Consider the following 20738-nt stretch of genomic DNA (forward strand, 5'->3'; position numbering starts at 1 on the left):
GGCATACAAACGTGAACTGCACACAGTCCCTGCTCTGACAGAGCTTACGGTCTAGCAAGAGAGACAGGAAACAGGCAATGACGCTAAAGCTGAGAAGAAATGAAGAGGGGCTTTTTATGCCATGGCCTGAACACCTGACCGAACTGGGGTGCAGGGGAGGAGGAGAGGCAGGAAGGAAAAGCTTACCTGAAGGAAGAGGCCTAGAGATAGGAAATCTGAGGGCAGAGTAGGAGAGAACAGTAGGTGTAAAGTCCAAAAGGCAAGACAACTAGGGGCATTTAGGAAAAGAAAGTGGGAAACAGGGAGACTGTTGTAGTTGCCAAGGCAACAGATGGTTGTTAGGCTGGATTCCGGAAGTGGCAGTGAGGGCTAGCAGCGCGGATGGAAACAAGTGGGTCTTTTGGACTGATTAGAGGTCAGGAATGAGTGAGAAAGGGGAGCAGGAGAAATGGCATCAGTTTTGGGGTTCGCTGAGACTGAGCTGCCGGTAGGAAATTCAAGGAGGCAAATTGGAAGCGGAGACTCTGAAGTTACAGATTTGGGAGCTCAGACCACATCTTACCCCTCGCACACAATGTTCTTCCATAACTTCCCTCTGTATGAAATGTTAATTCAGCAAATAGTTACCACACCTTGCTAGGTGCCAGGCACTGTGTTAGATACAAGATTCTATTTGATGCAAATTAATGAAAATAAACAAACAAAAACAACAAAAAAACAGTTTGACTTATTTTATAAAAAATTAACACTTATGCCTTGATTTGACCAAATCTTTTTTTTTTACCAAATCTTATATATTTGGCTTAGCAATTAAAAGTCTTGAAGAGTTATTTGGAACTGATTGTTAGAATCCCCACTACTCACAGACCAATTAGGTAAAATGAACAGTGTTTGTAGCATAAATAATGCTCTGATTTAATTTAGAAACCATGATGGATAACAGATAAAATCATTTATCCATCCATGTCATTTATTCAGTAAGCTGCCTTCTTCCTTATAAATACATTAGGCAGTTCTAAACCGAGGCAAATTCAAGCTACTCCCAACAAATAGTTTTATTCTGGGTGACAGAGAGTCTCTACAATGAAAGCAAGCTTGATTTATTTTAACATGGCCAATTGTTTTCGTCTTATGAGTGGTCATTTGATGAAAGGGAATAATCTACTTTTTATATAGTTTTTTTCCAAGGTAATTTTAGTACTGAGAGAATAATGGATGCTTATTATGAAAAAAAGGAGAAAGTTAATCCTAGGCTGAATGCAAGAATGAACTGCTGCTGGTTTTAGATGCCAAACTGGTTTTTCACACGTACACAAACTCAGAAAATGTACTGATGAAAAGTAATAAAGATGGGTACCTTTTGAAAAAAGTTTACATGCTTGAAAGAAAGAGTATCCAACTCCCACTGCAGAAAGAAAGTGTAACGCCATTAAATAAGAATATCAGAAAGAAAAAAAATGAAACAACACAAAACAAAATGTACTTTTAGTGACTAAGGCCTTGAGTGGGTCTTAGGCAGTCTTTTCAGAGCTCTATTTCTCAACCTGAGGCATGCCGCTTTCGGAACGCCTTCAGAGGAGTTGAGCTTTTGGAAGACCATAAAGCAAGAGGCCTTAGTCATGAGGGAAAGAATAGTCTAGTTTATTGAGTATTTTTTTATATTCTACAATTTTTTTCCACTTTGTCTTCACAACAACACTTTGAAATCGGTAGGTATTATTGCTCCTATTTTACAGACAAGGAAACCAAGGCAAAACCAACAAAGGAGGTTAAGTGAACTGCCCAAGGTCACATAACCCATGAATGGAGCCAGAAATCTGAGCTCTGTCTTCTGTTCAGGAATATCAACCTATTCTATTTTTATTCTCATAGCTGTTGGTTTTTATGCCCTATTGGTTGTTTGTTCTTTTTATTCTTTTTCCCAGTATCTTCTTAGTATAATTTATTTATGGCATTGTTCATGGTTTGACTTGTGAGTATATTTTTATATTTAATAACTATTAACTATATAACTTTCATCATCTTAGCCTAGTTATCTGCTTTCATCACCTCGTTTTAATCTGATCCATGCTGGGGCTGAGCTGGATTTTTATATTCATTATTCCTGGCTCAGGCTTTCTCTGATTTTCAAAGCAGTTCCCATCATTAATGAAGTCTCTGATTCTCTCAGATCAAAGAGACCGAATTTAGTCCCATGTTCACCCACTCAACTAACTTAGGGCCCCAAAGGCCAAATTTCTTTCCCCTAAGAGGCCCCAGAGGCAGCTCAAGAAAAACCTTGGGGCAATAGTCATCTTATTTCCACAGTAGCTCAACATCACAGTGAGGATAATTTTTTTTATCCCATAGAACGTAGAAAACAGAAATGGATATTACATGTTTAACACTACTCTACAAAGATTAAAACGAGTAAACGAACTTTGTAACAGTTAATTACCAGTGAAACTACTCAATTTACCTGTGCCCATTTAGAAAAGGCAATTCATTCGATTATCTATCTATCTATCTTATCATTCACTTACTAGAAGCTAATAAGAACCAAGTGATAGTTTATCCCAAGAAGTGGTAAATACATGCGTGTATATACCAGTTTCATATGCTTTCCTCTACCTGCTGAAGAAAAGGGTGAGTTTGATGCTAGTATAATGTTCATATTCATTGCAACACTGGGCAATTCAGTCCAGATGTGCACCATCCTGTACTATACTATACTACTACTATGTTTAATTATTGTACGATAATCTCTATCACAACTCCTGCCTTGTGCAATGTAATCTGTACATGACCAAGGACGCTAAAAATAAAATTTCAGTTTCTCGGGACTGAAGAATGAGTTCAGTATTTACATCAAGAGTAGCAAAGTAAACAATAGCAGGGAAAGAAGAGATAGAAAAGGGGAATGTAAGATACTCTACCTTGTTCAGGTGAAAAAAATGGTTCTCTAGATCTGATCAAACTGTCAGAAGCAGGTACTACAGATGGAATTGGCCTCACGTGCTTATCAGTCAGGTTTCTGAAACCGGCTTGTTGGTTCTCAAACATACTTCGGAGGTTTTCAAGCTTGAGTTGTATGGTCTGCATTTGAACCTGCAGGTTGCATAAGAATTCTATGAAATAGTTTCTGAAATGGGGGTCATTACAAATCCTATTACATTTCTCAGACTCAGACAGATAAAAAATTAATATAGAGTTTAATATATAACTAGAAGAAATTTAGGAAAGTAATGGGAAACAGATTAATGCATTATTTCACATGGTTATAAAACCAGAAGGTCTCAGCCAAAACAACTTGAAGAAGAAATTTATCAAGCAGTCATGAAATAGGTCACTGCATAAAGTGATTTACCCTTCATTGGGTGAAAGGGGATCAAGGCCTGAAAAGAAGGCGTGTTTGGTACGAGAAAGCCACCAGGTTAAGCATTATCACGGTAGTTTGTTATATTTTAGCCTGCAGGACATTCTATAGTTCACCATGTCGTAAAAGGTTCCTCAGAGCCACTGATGATTTGAGGCAGCTAGAGAATCACTTGGTTATCGCCATGTTTGTGATCTTCTGGAGTATTCCCCTCAGATCTGCAGCTAAGAATGGATTTAGATACTGCTCCAAACTTAAGGGTCAATGAGACATTTTAGCAGCAAATAGCATCACAAATGCTCTTATCCACAATGTGGAGACAGGGCTTCATGGCAGCTGCAACAGGGTGGTGCTGAACTAACCTATAGCTCTCTACCCTGCCAACACCAGCCTCTGCTGCTCCCCCTTCCCCAAGAAGACACAGATCCTTCCCTCATCTCTTCATCCTCAAACTGAGTAGGAAAGCCAGATCTGTGTCCCCAGAGCATCTGCTGGTAGTCACTGCAGCACGAAGGAAAGATGTTTTGGGTAGAGTGTTCTTGATATGGGTCCAATATTCTAGGACAGTTTTGGGCCTTAGTCCAAGGATGCACAAGAAAATGTATGTGAGAGCTCCTAGTATGTGAAAAGAGTTGAAAAATAAGGCAGTCATGGGACTTCCCTGGCAGTCCAGTGGTTAAGACTCTGCGCTTGCACTGCAGGGGGCACGGGTTCGATCCCTGGTCGGGGAACTAAGATCCTGCGTGCCGCGTGGTGTGGCCAAAAAAATAAAAATAAACAATAAATTAAAAAATTAAAAATACTGCAGTCAGAATTCAGAAAGGAAATTACTCTTCATTACAAGGCAAACATAAGCCTTTGGATTCTTTGACGCCTAACAGTGGCCCTGATACAACCCCTAATCCTTGAGAGAACTGTGTCATTGCAACGTGATATAAAGTTACCTGTGAAGCAGTAAAACTCTTATCAACACTAGTGCAATTATAGTTTTTTAAAGTTTGTTTACTTGCCCCCAAAAGCCTCTTACCTTGAGTTCAGGGGATAAAATCATATCAAATTCATACTGCAGGGCTTCAGGACCATAATTTATAAAGGGTGCAGCCATTTCAAGAAAAGTTTCCATGTCTTGGAGGGCTTTCTGAGCATCTTTCTTAGACTGAAACTTATTTATTTCTTGATTAGCCAGAAGGCACTCTCCTTCATCACAGCACTGGTGAGCCTGGTGAGCAAATCACACACATGCACAAACCATGAATGAATAAAGAAGAAATATGTTTGTCCCTTAGGAGAGTGTTTATCAGCTCTGGCTTCTGTGAATCAGAGTTGTTTTCAGAGCTGTTAAAAAAAAAAAAGATATCCGGTTTCTACCCCCAGAAATTCTGATTCAGTAGCTCTGGGCTGTAAGCCAGGCATTTATATTTTTACAGCATTCCACAGGTACTTCTTTTTTTAAATTTTATTTATTTATTTGTTTATTTTTGGCTGTGTTGTCTTCATTGCTGTGCACGGGCTTTCTCTGGTTGCAGCGAGTGGGGGCTGCTCTTTTTCGTTACGGTGCGTGGGTTTCTCATTGCAGTGGCTTCTCTTGTTGCACAGCACGGCCTCTAGGCGCGTGGGCTTCAGTAGTTGTGGCACGCGGGCTCAGCAGTTGTGGTGCACAGGCTTAGTTGCTCCGCGGCATGTGGGATCTTCCCGGACCAGGGCATGAACCCGCGTCCCCTGCATCGGCAGGCGGACTCTCAACCACTGCGCCACCCGGGAAGCCCCCCTCTTCTTTCTTTTTAATTGAAGTATAGTTGATTTATAATGTTGTGTTAATTTCTGCTGTACGGCAATGTGATTCAGTTATACATATACATACATTCTTTTTCATATTCTTTTCCATTATGGTTTATTACAGGATATTGAATATAGTTCCCTGTGCTATACAGTAGGGGCTTGTTGTTTATCCATCCTATATGTAATAGTTTGCATCTGCTAATCTGAAACTTCCACTCCATCCCTCCCTCACCCCCCCTCCGCCTTGGCAACCACAAGTCTCTGTGCCTCCACAGGTATTTCTGACACCCAGCCAAGTGTGGGAAGTGCTGTACTCATTTCATAATGAGGAATTCATTCTGCAGCAGGTGTCTGACCATCCTCTCAACACCAGCACTTCAGCTGCACGTTATTTTCCCAAAATCAATAATTGAAATATGAAACTCCTCGCAAAATATCAAGTGTAATATAAGTGCATAATGATTGCCAAGGACAAGGATAAAAGTTTCCTTGCCAGAGAAGGAGATGTACAGATTAGAATGCTCACATTCAGATCCGATGCCTATAAGTGACACCCCTATTTTACATTCCACTGCCATGATCACAACTTCTCTTCACCGCCTAATCATCAAAGGGGTCAGACCCACAAGCCATGGAGGAATAGTTTCCAATCACTGTTTAATTTGTTATTGCTGTAACTATGAAATGTGGAATGAGTGTCAGGCTTTAGCAAAATGCCCCCAGGGCTTTTTTAAGTGTTCTGATTGCAAACTATCACCAGGGCAGAGGCTACAGAGATGGACCCAAAATAGAGGAAGCCACTGCCACCACCACGTCAATATTCAGAACAGAGGCCAAAATTCGTACAATACTGGACCTGCTCTGAATACTGCAAAGTAGACGGAGTAAACAAGCATAATCAAACTCAGTCCTTCAGACTTCTTACAAATTTAATTCCAAAGCTATACCAGACCTTAGCCCCATAGCCTCTGAGAAGGACCCAGGGGAAAAAAAAAGTATCTTCTCTTTCAGAAATGCACCATGTCCTATGACACTACCTGCTGTAGGATTTTATGCATCTTAAAGGTCCTGCTGAGCTGTATCCGTTTGGTTTTGATCTCATTCACCAAAATATCAGAAAGGTAACGTAGCTCATTGCACCTCTGGCAGATCAAATCCAGGGCGTAATGGTGACTTGCTGCGAGCCTGTGTCCATGTAGTATCACGAACTGGGCCTTTGCTAACAGGTCCTGATTTTAAGAAAGAAGGGAAACAAAAACTGCATGATCTCTTTCTGAATAGAGGGGGAGAAAAGAATGCAATTAAACAAGCATAAATGGTCGAACCAGAGACATATATTGCCAAATATACAGTTTGTTGTCATACTTCTGCTGGCTGCAAAAAAAGCCTCCAGTTACAGTCACTAGTTATGGCAGTGATGTCATCAGAAGCTCATGCACTTCTGGTCACAGAAACAGAAAATTAACCAGCCTGCCCAGAATGTGGATTAGATTTGTTCCTCTTGGTATGTACAGATTTAGAACAGAACCGCATATATCAAATGAGGTACACAAAAGCCAAGTGAAAGCTAAGGGATTTCATATCATTTCAGTCTTGGAAATCCCATTAGGTCTAGTCAGCATCTACCTGAGTACTTTACACACATGAAGTGACCGTCACAGGGTTTCCCTGTCAAAAGGGATCTCAGCAGCCTAGTCTCTACTCTATCAACTACTGACCGTCCCCCAGCCCCACCCAGTATAGCGCAAGATGAAAAAGTTCTGGAGATCTGTTATACAACAACGTGAATACACTCAATGAACTGTACACTTCAAAATGGTGGAGATGGTAAATTTTATGTTGTGTGTCTTTTACCACAATTAAAACTAAAACTTATTCAAAACACAACAAAACAAAATGAAAACAAACAAAACAAAACCAAACAAAAAATTCAAAGCTCCCTAGTTTGCAAGCCAGTTTGCCTTCTCTTTCTCCTATACCATAAAGATTTGTAAGTTGCCCCATGATCACAAAGATCTACAAGCACAATTTCAGAACTAGGCACCACAACTGCTGCCTCTCAATTTTGGTTTTTAGATGCTTGTGGTACACCCATAAATCTATTTGTTTGCTGAGAACACACCTTAAAAACAATGGTCTTACTCTCACATACGAGACAGGAGAGCAAGGCTAGAATGTGCTGAGTATTAAAGCCATGAGTCCAAGCTTTAAGACCAGCAGAACAATGATAGCTGGCTCTTGTGGGTACTTACTATATATCCATATATCCCAGGTACTGTGCTAAGTGTTTTATCTACAGCATCTAAATAAATCCTCACAATCACTCTGAAAAGTAGGTCATTACATCCCCAATGTATAGATGAGGACAACTGGTAAGGCTAAGTAGATCTATCTGTATGAATCTATGTTTGGTTCAATTGCATATATCAAATGATGGTTATTTAAGGAATTATATTGTTATGTTTCCATCATTTTCAAATACCAAATAGCATTCTTTTTTTTTTTTTTTTTTTTTTTTTTTTTGCGGTATGCGGGCCTATCACTGTTGTGGCCTCTCCCGTTGCAGAGCACAGGCTCCGGACACGCAGGCTCAGTGGCCATGACTCACGGGCCCAACCGCTCCGTGGCATGTGGGATCTTCCCGGACCGGGGCATGAACCCATGTCCCCTGCATCGGCAGGCAGACTCTCAACCACTGCACCACCAGGGAAGCCCGCGTTTAGCATTCTTGATAGACAATTTTCTAGCTTCTTCAAAATGATTTATGCTCTTGTTCCTATTGGTGGGCCTGCAACAGTTACAACTACATAACATAACTGCAGAGTCAACTCAGGCCCACATTGAACAAAACAGAATATAGACCAATATTACTGAACCAATTATACAGATTGTTGCTATGAGAGATTAATTATAATAAGGGTTTATATTACTAAAAAACATCAAAATGTGACTATTATACCCCATAAATATAGAGAACATCTAAAATGTAATCTTACCTGAGAATTTTCATCTAAGTTTTCCAACTTTTTAATTTTTTGTTTTACTTGAGCTATATTCCCTGTTACATCTGCCAACTCTGCTTGTTGGTTTAAAAGAAGTTCAGCTTCACTCACGAGCTAAAAATAAGGGGGAGAAAAAGTCTTAAAAGCATATAAATTATTAAGCATTTTCCCTTAATAATCAAGTTTTGTAGTAAATGCTAGTAATTAAGAACATCAATATGGAAAAATCGCACATATGGAAAATGTCTTCAGTTATTTTATTCACAGAAATCAATTTAATCTGTTAAAATTTAACCTGCTAGACATCAGTGTGTACTGATGATTTATAAAAGATCACTATGTACATGTAAGGGCATGTGTATATGGACAGGTATGGAAGTATATATACGTGTATATACATGCATATATATTCCCTAGCTCTATGGTGAATGGTTCTAGAAACAAAGACCCTTCAGTAGCAATGAGCACACCTAGCACCCAGATCTTGGTCTTTAATATCATTTCCCAGAAAAAGAAAGTGGGACTTTGCAGGAAATTGGCTGGTTCCAGGGCTGAAGCAGAGTAGGAATAAGATTAGTTTAGAACATCTCTTTATGCCAGGAAGTAAAGAAGTGATCAAAATGTTTGGACATGTCACAAGGACACAGCAGTCAGGTGGAAACACCAAAACAGTTAAGAACAGTAATGAATTAAAAACTAGGAAGCCATGAGCCCAATAAATAGATAAACACCAAACAGCATTCTTTTTTTTTTTTTAAAACCCCCCTTTATTTATTTATTTATTTGGCCACACTGCACAGCTTGTGGGACCTTTGTTCCCCAACCAGGGATTGAACCCGGGCCCTCAGCTGTGAGAGCGCAGAGTCCTAACCACTGGAATGCTAGGGAACTCCCCCAGACAGTATTCTTGATAGACAATTTTCTAGCTTCTTCAAAATGATTTGTACTCTTGTTCCTATTGGTGGGCCTGAAACAGTTACAACTCCATGACATATCTACACTGAGATATGAAGATCAGCATTTCACAACCATCATACTTTGAAGCAAGAATCATCAATTGATGCTAAACTGGATGGGGAATTTTTGATGAGGAACAAGATATTTGCATGGCTTTAAATTTTCTCCCCACATATTGTCTACTAGTTGCAAGAGGGAAAAAAGTAACTATACTCTGGAGAAATTCAACAACACTCTGACAGGGTGATCAAAACCCCTACCAACAATGAGGGGCAGATGGACCTCATCTACCTGCAGATGTGATACCCTCCAAAGGAAACATCACTTATGCAGTATTCTTGCTGGTCATGCGGAGATTAATCTAATCATGAGACAATGTCAGACAAACTCAAAATGGTGAATATTTTATTTTAAAAATGACTGTATTTTTCCAAAATGTCAGTGTCATAAAAGACAAAGAAAGGCTATGGAAATGTTATAGATTAAAGGAGACTAAAGACACATGACAACTTAATGCAATACCTGACTCTCTAGACTGGATCCTGTGCTGAGGGGGGAAAATGATATAAATGGCATGATTGAGTCAATTGACAAAATCGGAATACTGATGGCAGATAATTAGAAAACTATTGCATTATTCGTAAATGTACAAAATTTGATTGCTGTACTGTGATTATGCAAGAAAATATTCCTATTCTGTACCTTCAAGAGTATCTCAAGTTTGAGAATATTCAATTTTTTCTTGTAAGTTTGAATTGCCAATTAAGCCTTTATTTAGTTAATTCCTAAAAAGCCAGAACCCATCTGCATGTCACTATGAGAGACAGATCGTGTCAGTGAGATTACAATCCAAGACAAACAACAGCAATACTGATCGGAGGCAACAATGACTGCATGAAACAGACTATAACCACAGGGCAAGAATTTAACCTGGAGGCAACTCAGGCCCACATTGAACAAAACAGAATATAGACCTCTACTTAACATATAAGTAGAGGCGCAATGGGTCTATTCAGGAAGAGTGTTGTTTTTGCATGTGTTTGGTTGGGGAGGAGGGACTGACACAAATAATCTGGAAGGCCCAAGAGCAATTTGACCTATTCTCTCTTTAAGAAAGGTTTCTTGGAGAGCACGCACTTCAAAATCTGAATCACTGGAGGGAAAAGGCTGGTAGTAACTGAGCCCTGGGTTCAGAACGCAGTGCCGCTCCCCCAACTGATTCTGCCAGACGAGTCAGCCACTCATGGGTGGGAACAAGCTGACCACGTGCAAGAGAAAGAAGTGAGTTTTCCTTGGATCTGTGGGAAAATACTATGACAGAGACTGGGAGAAGCTTGGATGCTGACCATTAAAGAAAAGAAGAAAATAAATCCATATGGGATGGATTTTTCAGAAGGATGGAACTAGAATATACTTATAACCTTTTAAATAATGTATAATTAAACATGATTTAATTTCATCCATCAGGCTTTTCATAGAAAATAAACTGCTGGAACAGAAAAAAATGTTTCGTTAGATTATATTAAATATGGTCAGCATAGATATATGGTATTTAAAAAATCATGAAGGGGCTTCCCTAGTGGCGCAGTGGTTGAGAGTACGCCTGCTGATGCAGGGGACATGGGTTCGTGCCCCGGTCCGGGAAGATCCCACATGCCACGGAGCGGCTAGGCCTGTGAGCCATGGCCGCTGAGCCTGCGCGTCCGGAGCCTGTGCTCTGCAACGGGAGAGGCCACAACAGTGAGAGGCCCGTGTACCGGGGAAAAAAAAAAAATCATGAAAGAAGTTGGTATTATTTCCTTGGAAAGTTATCCCATAGTCCAAAAGCATTTTGTATCTAAAATAAATTTGAATATCAAACATCAGTGTAGATAGCAACTTTATCCCTGTCATCTATGTTAGGACTTAAGTGCTTTCTCATAAGAAATGAGTTTAAGCCAGAGAAGTAGAAGTCTTGGCATTTTCGAAGCTGTTTTCTTCATTCTAAGTCAAGGTTCACTCACACTTGCCTCTTTTCACCTCTCTGGGGGTATAAATGGGCACCTTGCAAGACTGTTTCTGATGATCAGGGAGCAAGAACCTCCAGCATAATGAAAAACACTGTATCAAGGAAAGTTTTAACTGACCTCTTGAAAATCCTGCTCAAACTTCCAGAGTTGCAGATATTGCTCCATTTTTAGCTGGTGTTTTTCCCAAAATCCATCAAAAGCTATTTCCATATCATGTACTTGAGTGAGCAATCTTAACAAAGCAAAGTCATAATTAAAACAACGATTTGTGTTGCAGGTATGCAGATAAACCTGGTCTGGATGTTAAGAATTATAGGCAAAGTCACAGCCCATGACATTTGGTCCAGGTAGAGACTATCAGTGTCCACAGAACCTCCTCTCTGAGCAAACTAAGCTCCGTGAGACATCTCAGGAAGGAGTTCTCAGATCCCCAGAGGTCCAGGAATACTTTCACACTTAACAGGTAGCAGCAACAATGTATAATTCCCTTTCAAAGGTATAAAATAAGTAACTCTAAACCCAAAAGTACTACTCACTTATTAATAGTTTGCCAGTCACCACAAATTTGCTGATGATTTTCAAGTCTTGAACTCACAGCATCTTCGGCATCAGGCACTTCCAGATTTGTTAGCAGGATTTTTCCTTCTTTGGTTACAGTTGTAATATCCTTCTGTACAAAGGCAAAATAGGATGAATCAGCCTGCTGGGAACCTATTCTGAATGACCTGGGGGAAAGGAAGCATACAGCAACAGCATGCAGAATAGAAACAGCAGTTCTAGAACGGCCTTTGCTTTCATAAGTGAAAAATCAAGGAATACCTCATTATCACAGAATCCAAAAGCCGTGAGGATCTCCAAGAAGCCCTGCCTATTGAGATGGATTTGCAATCACTAATTTTATAAGATCTTTACAGACAGAAGTACCCCATGCTCGATTTGTAGCCTCCTTCTGTCACAGGTAGAAAGTTCTAATTTAGGGACTTCCCTGGTGGCACAGTGGTTAAGAATCCACCTGCCAATGCAGGGCACATGGGTTCGAGCCCTGGTCCCAGAAGATCCCACATGCCGCGGAGCAACTAAGCCCGTGCACCACAATTACTGAACCTGCACTCTCAAGCCACAACTCCTGAACCCGTGTGCCACAACTACTGAAGCCTGAGCACCTACAGTCCATGCACTGCAACAAAGACAAGCCACTGCAATGAGAAGCCCGCGCACCAAAACGAGGAGTAGCCCCCGCTCCCTGTAGCTAGAGAAAGCCCACACGCAGCAACGAAGACCCAACACAGCCATAAATAAATTAATTAATTAATAAAAAAAGAAAGTTCCAATTTAATGTGGAAACAACCTAAGTATCCATCAACAGGTGAATGGATAAAGAAGATGTGGTGTATATATACAATGGAATATTACTCAGCCATTAAAAAGAATGAAATTTGCCATTTGCAACAACATGGATGGACCTGGAGGGTATTATGCTAAGTGAGGTAAGTCTGACAAAGAAAGACAAATACTGTATGATATCACTTATACGTGGAATCTAAAAAGTATAACAAACTAGTGAACATAAAAGAAACAGCCTCACACATACAGACAACAAACTAGTGGTTACCAGTGGGGAGAGGGCAGGGGGGAGGGGCAAAATAGGGGTAGGTAATTAAGAGGTACAAACTACTATGAATAAAATGAGCAAAAAATAAATAAATAAAATGAGTGACAAGGATACAGCATGGGGAATATAGCCAATATTTTACAATAACTATCAATGGAGCATAACCTTTAAAAATTGTGAATCACTATGCTGTACACCTGAAACGAATATAGTATTGTAAATCAACTATACCTCAATAAAAAAAGAAAGTTCTAATTTATTCTATTCTATTTTGCTAATATTTTTAATGTGCTCCAATAAAGCAGTAGTACTGTAGTAAAGACTACCACACTAGAAAGCATACAGTTACAAATAATATTTAATGCATATTCAGATATAGTTAGATACCTTTCCTACAAATCCTTAATTGTTACCAATCACTGCCGGCCATAAGTACTCTGTTACTTCACGTTTGGATTAATGAATTCACCATGAAGCATGTACTTCTATTCAGAAGGTCTGAACCTTAGAAGGATCTTGATCCTTTAGGGATCTGAGAGTGATCTAGCACTCCCTTCAGGAGATGCAAAGGCCCTCTGAAACTTTAAGGAAAAATTTGGGTGCCCATGTATTTTCTGGGAACAGGTTCCAAGATACCAACACGAAATAAGAACATAAACATTAAGAGCTACTGTTTATGAAGTGCCAACTACGTGTCAAACACTGTTTGATACACATCAGATACTTACTTCATTTCATCCTCACGACAGCCCTACAAGGTATGCATGTATCATCATCATCATCATCAACCCCATCGCACATATAAGGAAACTGAGACTCAGAGAGGGTAAGCAAATGACCAAGTCACTCAACTTGTGAGGGACAGAGCTTTTTTTCCTTGAATAGAGTTTTGCTTTTAGATTATGATTCAAAATTTCCATTTCTCTCCTCTTCTTAACATAAAAATGTCACCTCCACATAGAGCTTGTATCTGTCAGTGCCCCCAGCATGCCTGTTATCATACAAAGGACATGAGTTTTACAGGGATGCCTGGTGCTTGTTCAGATCATGCTCAGACTTTTGGGGGAAAGTGAATCTAAAAGTATTTGGTGACTGTCTGAAACGTGACTCAGAATCCTTCACAACACAACACTCCAGACAACTGGGGAGGAGGGTAAGATCAACTTGCTAGCTATGGTCTATTGTAGAAGACATCAGGAACTAGTACTCTGTGGAAAAGAAAGCTTGTAATCAATTTAGCCATGTTTGGCTTGGTCACAATGCTAGTATATGGCAGAGTTGGGACAAGAAACCAGGCCTCCTGACTCCTCATCAAGTTCTCCTTCTCCACTTCACAGTGTACCTCTGCTGGATGTTGAAACAGAACACCTGTCTGCCTCTTGACCCTCACTCTAGCTTTCCAAATGAGAGGGCCTTTCTATAAGATACAGAATGCATGGCAACAAAAATGACTGTGGATCTCTTATTCTGAAGCATTGATAAACTATTCTATTTACAAATAAACAGCTGCTTAAGAGAATGCACCATTTAAACAAGGGACACTTCGATTCAACATATCCAGGACATCTTCCTCTTGTATTCTTTTTTTTTAATAGTGTGCTTTATAATATATAAATATCTCCTTTGTCTCCCTACCCAGCAATCTGTGTGAAATGGACACTCAACATCTCTCTATCAAAAGAAAGACCATGGGAAATTTTGGTTTGTCCCCTCTATCAGACATACCTTTAACAGGTGGTACCTTTCAGCACGAATTGCAAGGATTTCTTCTATCGCGGGAATATCATCTGGTAGTTCTGTCTCAGCCAGTTCGGTTCCAAAGGACTGTAACATCTGAGCCATGTCTTTCACTGTGAGGGCAAAATTTTCTATAGCCTGCAAAGGAGCCCGTGATGCTTTTAATTGTATGGAAGTTCTGCCAGCATATCAAAACCTAGACCAGCAATCGTATTAACTTTCATTTAGGTATGACAGCAAACACATATACTATGAACTCTGCTGAGGAAAGCTGGCAATGCCCTTGACAATCAACTCTAACTTTGCATCTAAGCCCCTAAGAAACTGAAGTGAGGTAGAAAGTCTTCTCAAATGTCTTTTACCTAAACTTCTGTACTTATTTCTCGAACACCGATGAAAACTCTTTCTTAAAGATGCCATGTAAAGAGTAATTTGTTTTATTCTCTTGCAAAACACAGTGTTTCCTTATTCTATTAAATCCTGAAACTGCAAAATTATTTTATAATAACTTTACTTCTGAAGAGAAATGAGAACATCAAAGCCACTTTATATTTATTAGCATTTATGAGCAAGTATTAGCATTTCAAACAAGGCAATGGACTAAGGTGACAGAGCAATATTAGTCACAACAGTTCATTTCAGGTACTGGGGAAGATTTGAAATTGTGACCCCCAAAGGCTCTGCTGCCCTAAAATGTCAAGTAAGGTTGGGTTGTTTATTTTGTTTCCAAAATCAATGACTCAGAGAAAGAAGGACAACATGTAGAGACCATATTAACCCTTTGTTTACCATGCAACTCAAGGTGTCTGCTCTTTTATTTATAGCTTTATAGGTTAGTAAAGGCAAGACACTGCTTATTTTGACAATACACTTTCATATGAGTGAACAGGACTGCTGAATGAAAATAAGGATGAGGAAAATAGAATCCTGATTGAATTAAATATCATTATTTCCTTCAGAAGGGTTCCCATATCTCTGGGATTTGGAGTAAAGATTTTTATAGGACAGATTCACACCTGTGAGGCACCGGGCCCTTGCCTATTCGTACATTTCTGGAACACAAGGCATCTTTGCTACAAATCTAACTGCCCCAGGAGAATCACTAAACTGATGAGATTAATAAGATTACTTGCATTTTTTGAGGGTGGACCATAGGCCAGGCACAATGCCAAACATTTTACATCTGTAATCTCATTTAATCTTCCTGATATTCCTATGAGGTAAAGTCTTATTCTTCCCATTTTATACTTGGAAAAACTGAGGCTGAGAGAGCTTTTACAACTTGCACAAAGTTATATCCCTAAAAATCAGCACTGCTAGGATTTGAACCCAAACGCTTGGTTTCTTCAAGTTACTACACGGCCACAGGAGGGGGTGGGTACAGTAGGATCTCCTTACTCCCTATAGGCCTCTCACTCAAATGCCATCCTCAGTGACTCTGCATCATTTCTAGATACTTCCTAGGGAAGAAAATCAAGATGTTGAATTATACATGTTTTTGTAAAATAGGAGCCCCAGAAACCTGTTTTCCCCAAGGAGGAAAACAAACAACTCTAGAACTAGATTTCAAAGCTAACACAAACTACACGCTCTACAGTAAGGGCAAAAGAAACATACATTTCTGAAGATGATCCATTCACTGTGGCAGTACTGCAAGGTGCCGCCTAACTCAGGGGTTAACTGCTCGTCATCAATGTATGTCAGCAAATCACTAACTGAGCTCAGCATAACCACCTACATAAATAAGCAAGAAAGATACTGTTAACTGCCCTCCGTGGCATCCCTCCACACAGCCGTACAATGAACTTTAGCATTCATTTAGCAGAATGTTATCTTTTATAAACGGTTCTAACAATTCTCTGCTGTACATCCCCTCCCACATGGATACACTACCTTCCCTCAGGGAATAACAGTTGTCATTTACAAAACATTTCTCTGTAAAGCGAAGGTAATCGCCATAGAAACCCAAACACCTGATTCCCCCTGATCTAAAATGTTGCACTGTCAGTGGTCAACCTTCTGAAAGAATGTTAAGCCCATAACAAAGTAAAAGGGCTTTCTGCAGTAAATTATAATTTATCAGGAGGGACTGATCTTTGCCAAAGTACCCAAATTTATGAGCACTCTATTCCTAACTCTAAAAACGTATCAAAATATCTTTTGAAAAAAAAAAGTTACTCTGAACTAGCTCAGGATGTAAGTTCATGGGAGTTCAAATACATAAAACACACACTCATTTTTTTCTCTAAAAATAAAATGTCCTGATTTTATACACATGCACACATACATATATACACATATACAACATATGTGACGTACATCTTTTTCAAAAGGAACTGCTTTGTTACAAGTTGATTAATCTTTTCCTCTATTTTAACAGTAGGAGCAGAAGACTTTTAGGCGTTTTGATTTTACATTTTGGGAAGATAAATTCTATTTTTTTCTTTTACACACTCTGTGACCACATGTAAAACATCAATAGCATGGTGCAAAGTCTTCATGAGAAAGGGACAAAACATTTAAATACTCTTACTGGTAATTTGAGTATGAAATCTTCCTGACTAAATCGAAATCCAATGTCTGTGAAAGTTCGTTGGAGAAAACTGGTAGGACGAAGGACCAAAACCAAGTGCAAGTTCCCAGGGAAGGAAGCCTATAGAAAGACCACAGGAAAGCAAGAAAAAATTGTCAAAACATGCATTCAAGTGAGCACATGGCAGAAAATATATAGTTAAAGAAAACAAATTCTAAAGTCATAAAAGCCACTAAAAGGATAAAACTTTAAAAAATGGATATTGATAAAATCTAAAAACACAAAAATAGAAATAAAACTAATGTAAGGTCATCAGGTCAGATCCTTGCAGTTCTCGTGGCCTGGAATTTTCTCACACTAAAGTCAATCCCAAGTTATGAAAAATTATGCTCTTAAACTTCATTTTAAACTTAGTTGTTTGCACTCAAATTGCATTTAATCCCTGTAAAACAGAATTAGGAGGCAGGTTTCTAGGATAACCCTAAATGCCAAAGGGAGCTGAAATACTGAATACCTGCAGTAAACAATGGAAGAAAACTATTTTATGGACTCATATTTTTAGTTCAGCCAAGCAACATTCACAGAATATCTTCTACGTGTCCTACTCCATGTATTTAAGTGAATGATTATCAGGCACTGTTAACACTTGGTGTACACAAATTAATAAAATATAGTCCCTACCCAGCTTGCAAGAAAATGACAATCTAATAGTAGAGTCCATTAGTATCATTTACTCTATAGGACGATAAGATGATCAATGAAACAAGGGAATTAGAATAATATACAACAGGAAGTGGTAGCACAGAGCATCCTAGACCTAGGAATGTCAAAAAGGTCTCCCATAAAGAGGAATAAATTGGATTAGAATCTTGTTCTGGTGCACCCATGTTTCCCAGCTTCTTAGAATACTGGCGCATAGTAGGTGGTCAAGAAATAATCATTAAATGAAAGAATGCAAAAGACAAGGAGGGCACTATGCAGAATTTGCAAGGGGTGGAATAGTATAGCCTGATATAAATGATAAAACACCACATATCAAATGCTTACTGTATACGAAGTATTTTGCCAACATTATCACAGTTCCTCTTCATAATAATCCTGTGAATTAGTTAGGCTATCCTCTTTTACAAACAAAAAATAGTGAGGCTCATAGAGTTTAAGTATAACTTGACCCAGCTGGTAAAGTCTGAGTCGGCACCCGAGTCTGCCCCACATCAAGAGGTCCCAGTCCAGAAAACTAGAGGAAAATGCTGATGGGAGTGGAGGGGTGCAGCAATGGGAGATGGTGCTAAAAAGATGAGCAGGAGCCAGATCAGGAAAGACCTTGGGTTTTTTCCTGGCGGCAAAGGGAGACTCAAGAGTTTTTAAGCAGCAGAGCAACACGATCAGATCTGCATTTTAGAAGGATCACTTTGGCTCTGGAAAAGGACAGGATTTGGACAAGAGTGGAAGCAAACAGATGAGCCTGAAGGCTGGAACAGTCCTCCAAGCCAGGGATGGTGAGTTTCTGAACTGGAGCAACAATAGCAGGGATGAGGGTAGAATTTAGGAGGTACTCTCTGCAAGGCATGATGACTGGCTGTGTCTGATGAGAAAGGAAAGACTAGGACAATCAATTTCCAGATTTTTGGCTTAAGTAACTGGGTGAATGGTACGACCCTCACTGACATGGGAACACAAGAGAAGCAGGTTTTCAGGAGGGGGATATGATACGATTCCCATTCCTTGACCTGTTGGAAGGGTCATTAGGACAATCTGATGATGTCCATCAGACAAATGGACATACAAGTAAGGAGGGAAAGAAGCCTACACTGGGAATGTAGAGTTCGGAGTCATCAGTCTCAGAACAGTGGGTTAAAGCGTAATAAAGCAAAATATGTCCAAAATGTTTAAAATACAGTCATCTTTTAGGAATGCTGGAATATTAATAATTGAAGAAAACTATAAAACAAAAGTTAATAAGATACTGTGGAGGCAGGGGTATATGGGAACTCTGTACTTTCTGCTCAATTTGCTGTGAACCTAATCCTGCTCTAAAAAGTAAAGTCTATTAAAAAAAAAGAATAACTTTCATAGAGGGATAAGACCTAGACTCTGAAATGACATTCAAAACTGGAGATTTTTAAAATTCAACTTGAGATGATGATAAAAACATAAACAAGTGGCGATGAGAACTAGAGTCAGGGAAAGAGAACTGAGTGTGATACAAATAGGTAAAAGAAAGGAGCGCAAAATTAAATCAATAAACTAAACAATGATTACAAATAGACACAAATCGGGATGGCTATCTACCTGAAAACTCCTCTAGGTGGCGATAACTGTACTACCCTCTCCCTTCCTGAGAAACTACTTCCCCTCCCCTCAAAATTCATATGTTGAAACTTAACCCACAAAGTGAAGGTATCTGGTGGTGGGGGCTTCAGGAGATGATTAGGGCATGAAGGTGGAGCCCTCATGAATGGGATTAGTGCCCTTACAAAAGAGACCCCAGAGAGCTCCCTCACACGTTATGCCATGTGAAGACACAGAGAAAAGATGGCCATCTATGAACCAACCAGCAAGTAGGCTCTCACCAGACACCGAATCTGCTGGCACCTTGATCTTGGACTCCAGACTCTAGAACTGTGAGAAATAAATTTCTGTTGTTTATAAGCCACACAGTCTATGCTATTCTGTTATAGCAGCCCATAAGGACTAAGACAACCTCCTATTACTCTTTTTTTTAAAAATAAATTTATTTGTTTTATTTATTTATTATTTTTGGCTGCATTGGGTCTTCGTTGCTGCACGTGGGCTTTCTCTAGTTGTGGCAAGCGGGGGCTACTCTTCGTTGTGGTGCGCGGGCTTCTCATTGTGGTGGCTTCTCTTGTGGAGCACAGGCTCTAGGCGTGTGGCCTTCAGTAGTTGTGGCACGCAGGCTTCAGTAGTTGTGGCTCGTGGGCTCTAGAGTGCAGGCTCAGTAGTTGTGGCGCACGGGCTTAGTTACTCCGCGGCATGTGGGATCTTACCGGACCAGGGCTCAAACCCGTGTCCCCTGCATTGGCAGGCAGATTCTTAAGCACTGTGCCACCAGGGAAGCCCAACCTCTTATTATTCTTAATATTGGTTTCTAATGAGAACTGTTCTCTTTCTTCATGACCTTGCCCTTCTAACACACAATGATTTGAAGTGGGATGAAAATTTAATGTAAAAAGTCCCACACTAGGGTTTTTCAAACTATTGCTGAGGGAAGGAAACTTTGAGGGTGCAGTTCCAGAGCTACTGATAGCCATGACCCCTGCTGCTAGAGGAAGCTTATTCCAAAGAACAAAGCCAACAATGTATATAGAGAACTGGAAGTAGAGACAGAGAGTCCCAATGATAATGTGTATCCTACCATCTATTATGCACATAATGTCTATTATATTTTATGCTAAGAATGGTACATACTTGCCATAGTTATTATAAGAATTAAAAGAAATAATGACTATCAAGCTACTCTGTCAACTCTAAAAAAATTAATAAGATAGTTGTTTTAATTTACCTTGGGTTCTTGGACCTAAAGAAGAACAAGCAGACTTAGGTAGAAAACTTTTTCGGGATATGGATAAAGGCTTGCTTAAGGGGAAACTCTGACAGGGACTTGTGAGAACTCTGGACCTACTTCTAGACTGACAGCACTAAGTGTATTTCTATCCTATTCACTTTAGGAGTTAAGCCTTTCCTTCTCCTTCACATGGGCATATTACCAGCATAATTATTATACTTAACCTGC

General features: G+C 39.6%; 1 protein-coding gene across 2 annotated transcripts in view; it reads right to left on the bottom strand.

Annotated features, from left to right (window-relative positions):
* Positions 1 to 20738, bottom strand: part of MCF2 (MCF.2 cell line derived transforming sequence) — a gene marked incomplete at both ends in the record, with an annotated part of 104783 nt that overhangs the window by 35915 nt on the left and 48130 nt on the right. Inside the window, 10 exons of one of the 2 annotated variants that reach the window (XM_082681724.1) lie at positions 1358 to 1405; positions 2916 to 3087; positions 4383 to 4574; positions 6172 to 6363; positions 8131 to 8250; positions 11220 to 11334; positions 11639 to 11772; positions 14440 to 14589; positions 16069 to 16185; positions 16985 to 17104. In XM_082681724.1, coding sequence (XP_082537850.1) covers positions 1358 to 1405; positions 2916 to 3087; positions 4383 to 4574; positions 6172 to 6363; positions 8131 to 8250; positions 11220 to 11334; positions 11639 to 11772; positions 14440 to 14589; positions 16069 to 16185; positions 16985 to 17104 — 1360 coding nt within the window. The remainder of the gene's footprint in view (positions 1 to 1357; positions 1406 to 2915; positions 3088 to 4382; positions 4575 to 6171; positions 6364 to 8130; positions 8251 to 11219; positions 11335 to 11638; positions 11773 to 14439; positions 14590 to 16068; positions 16186 to 16984; positions 17105 to 20738) is intronic. The other variant, XM_082681723.1, reaches the window with a different exon arrangement.

This window comes from Grampus griseus (assembly GCF_964374135.1).
Source record: "Grampus griseus genome assembly, chromosome: X".
Lineage (NCBI taxonomy): Eukaryota > Metazoa > Chordata > Mammalia > Artiodactyla > Delphinidae > Grampus > Grampus griseus.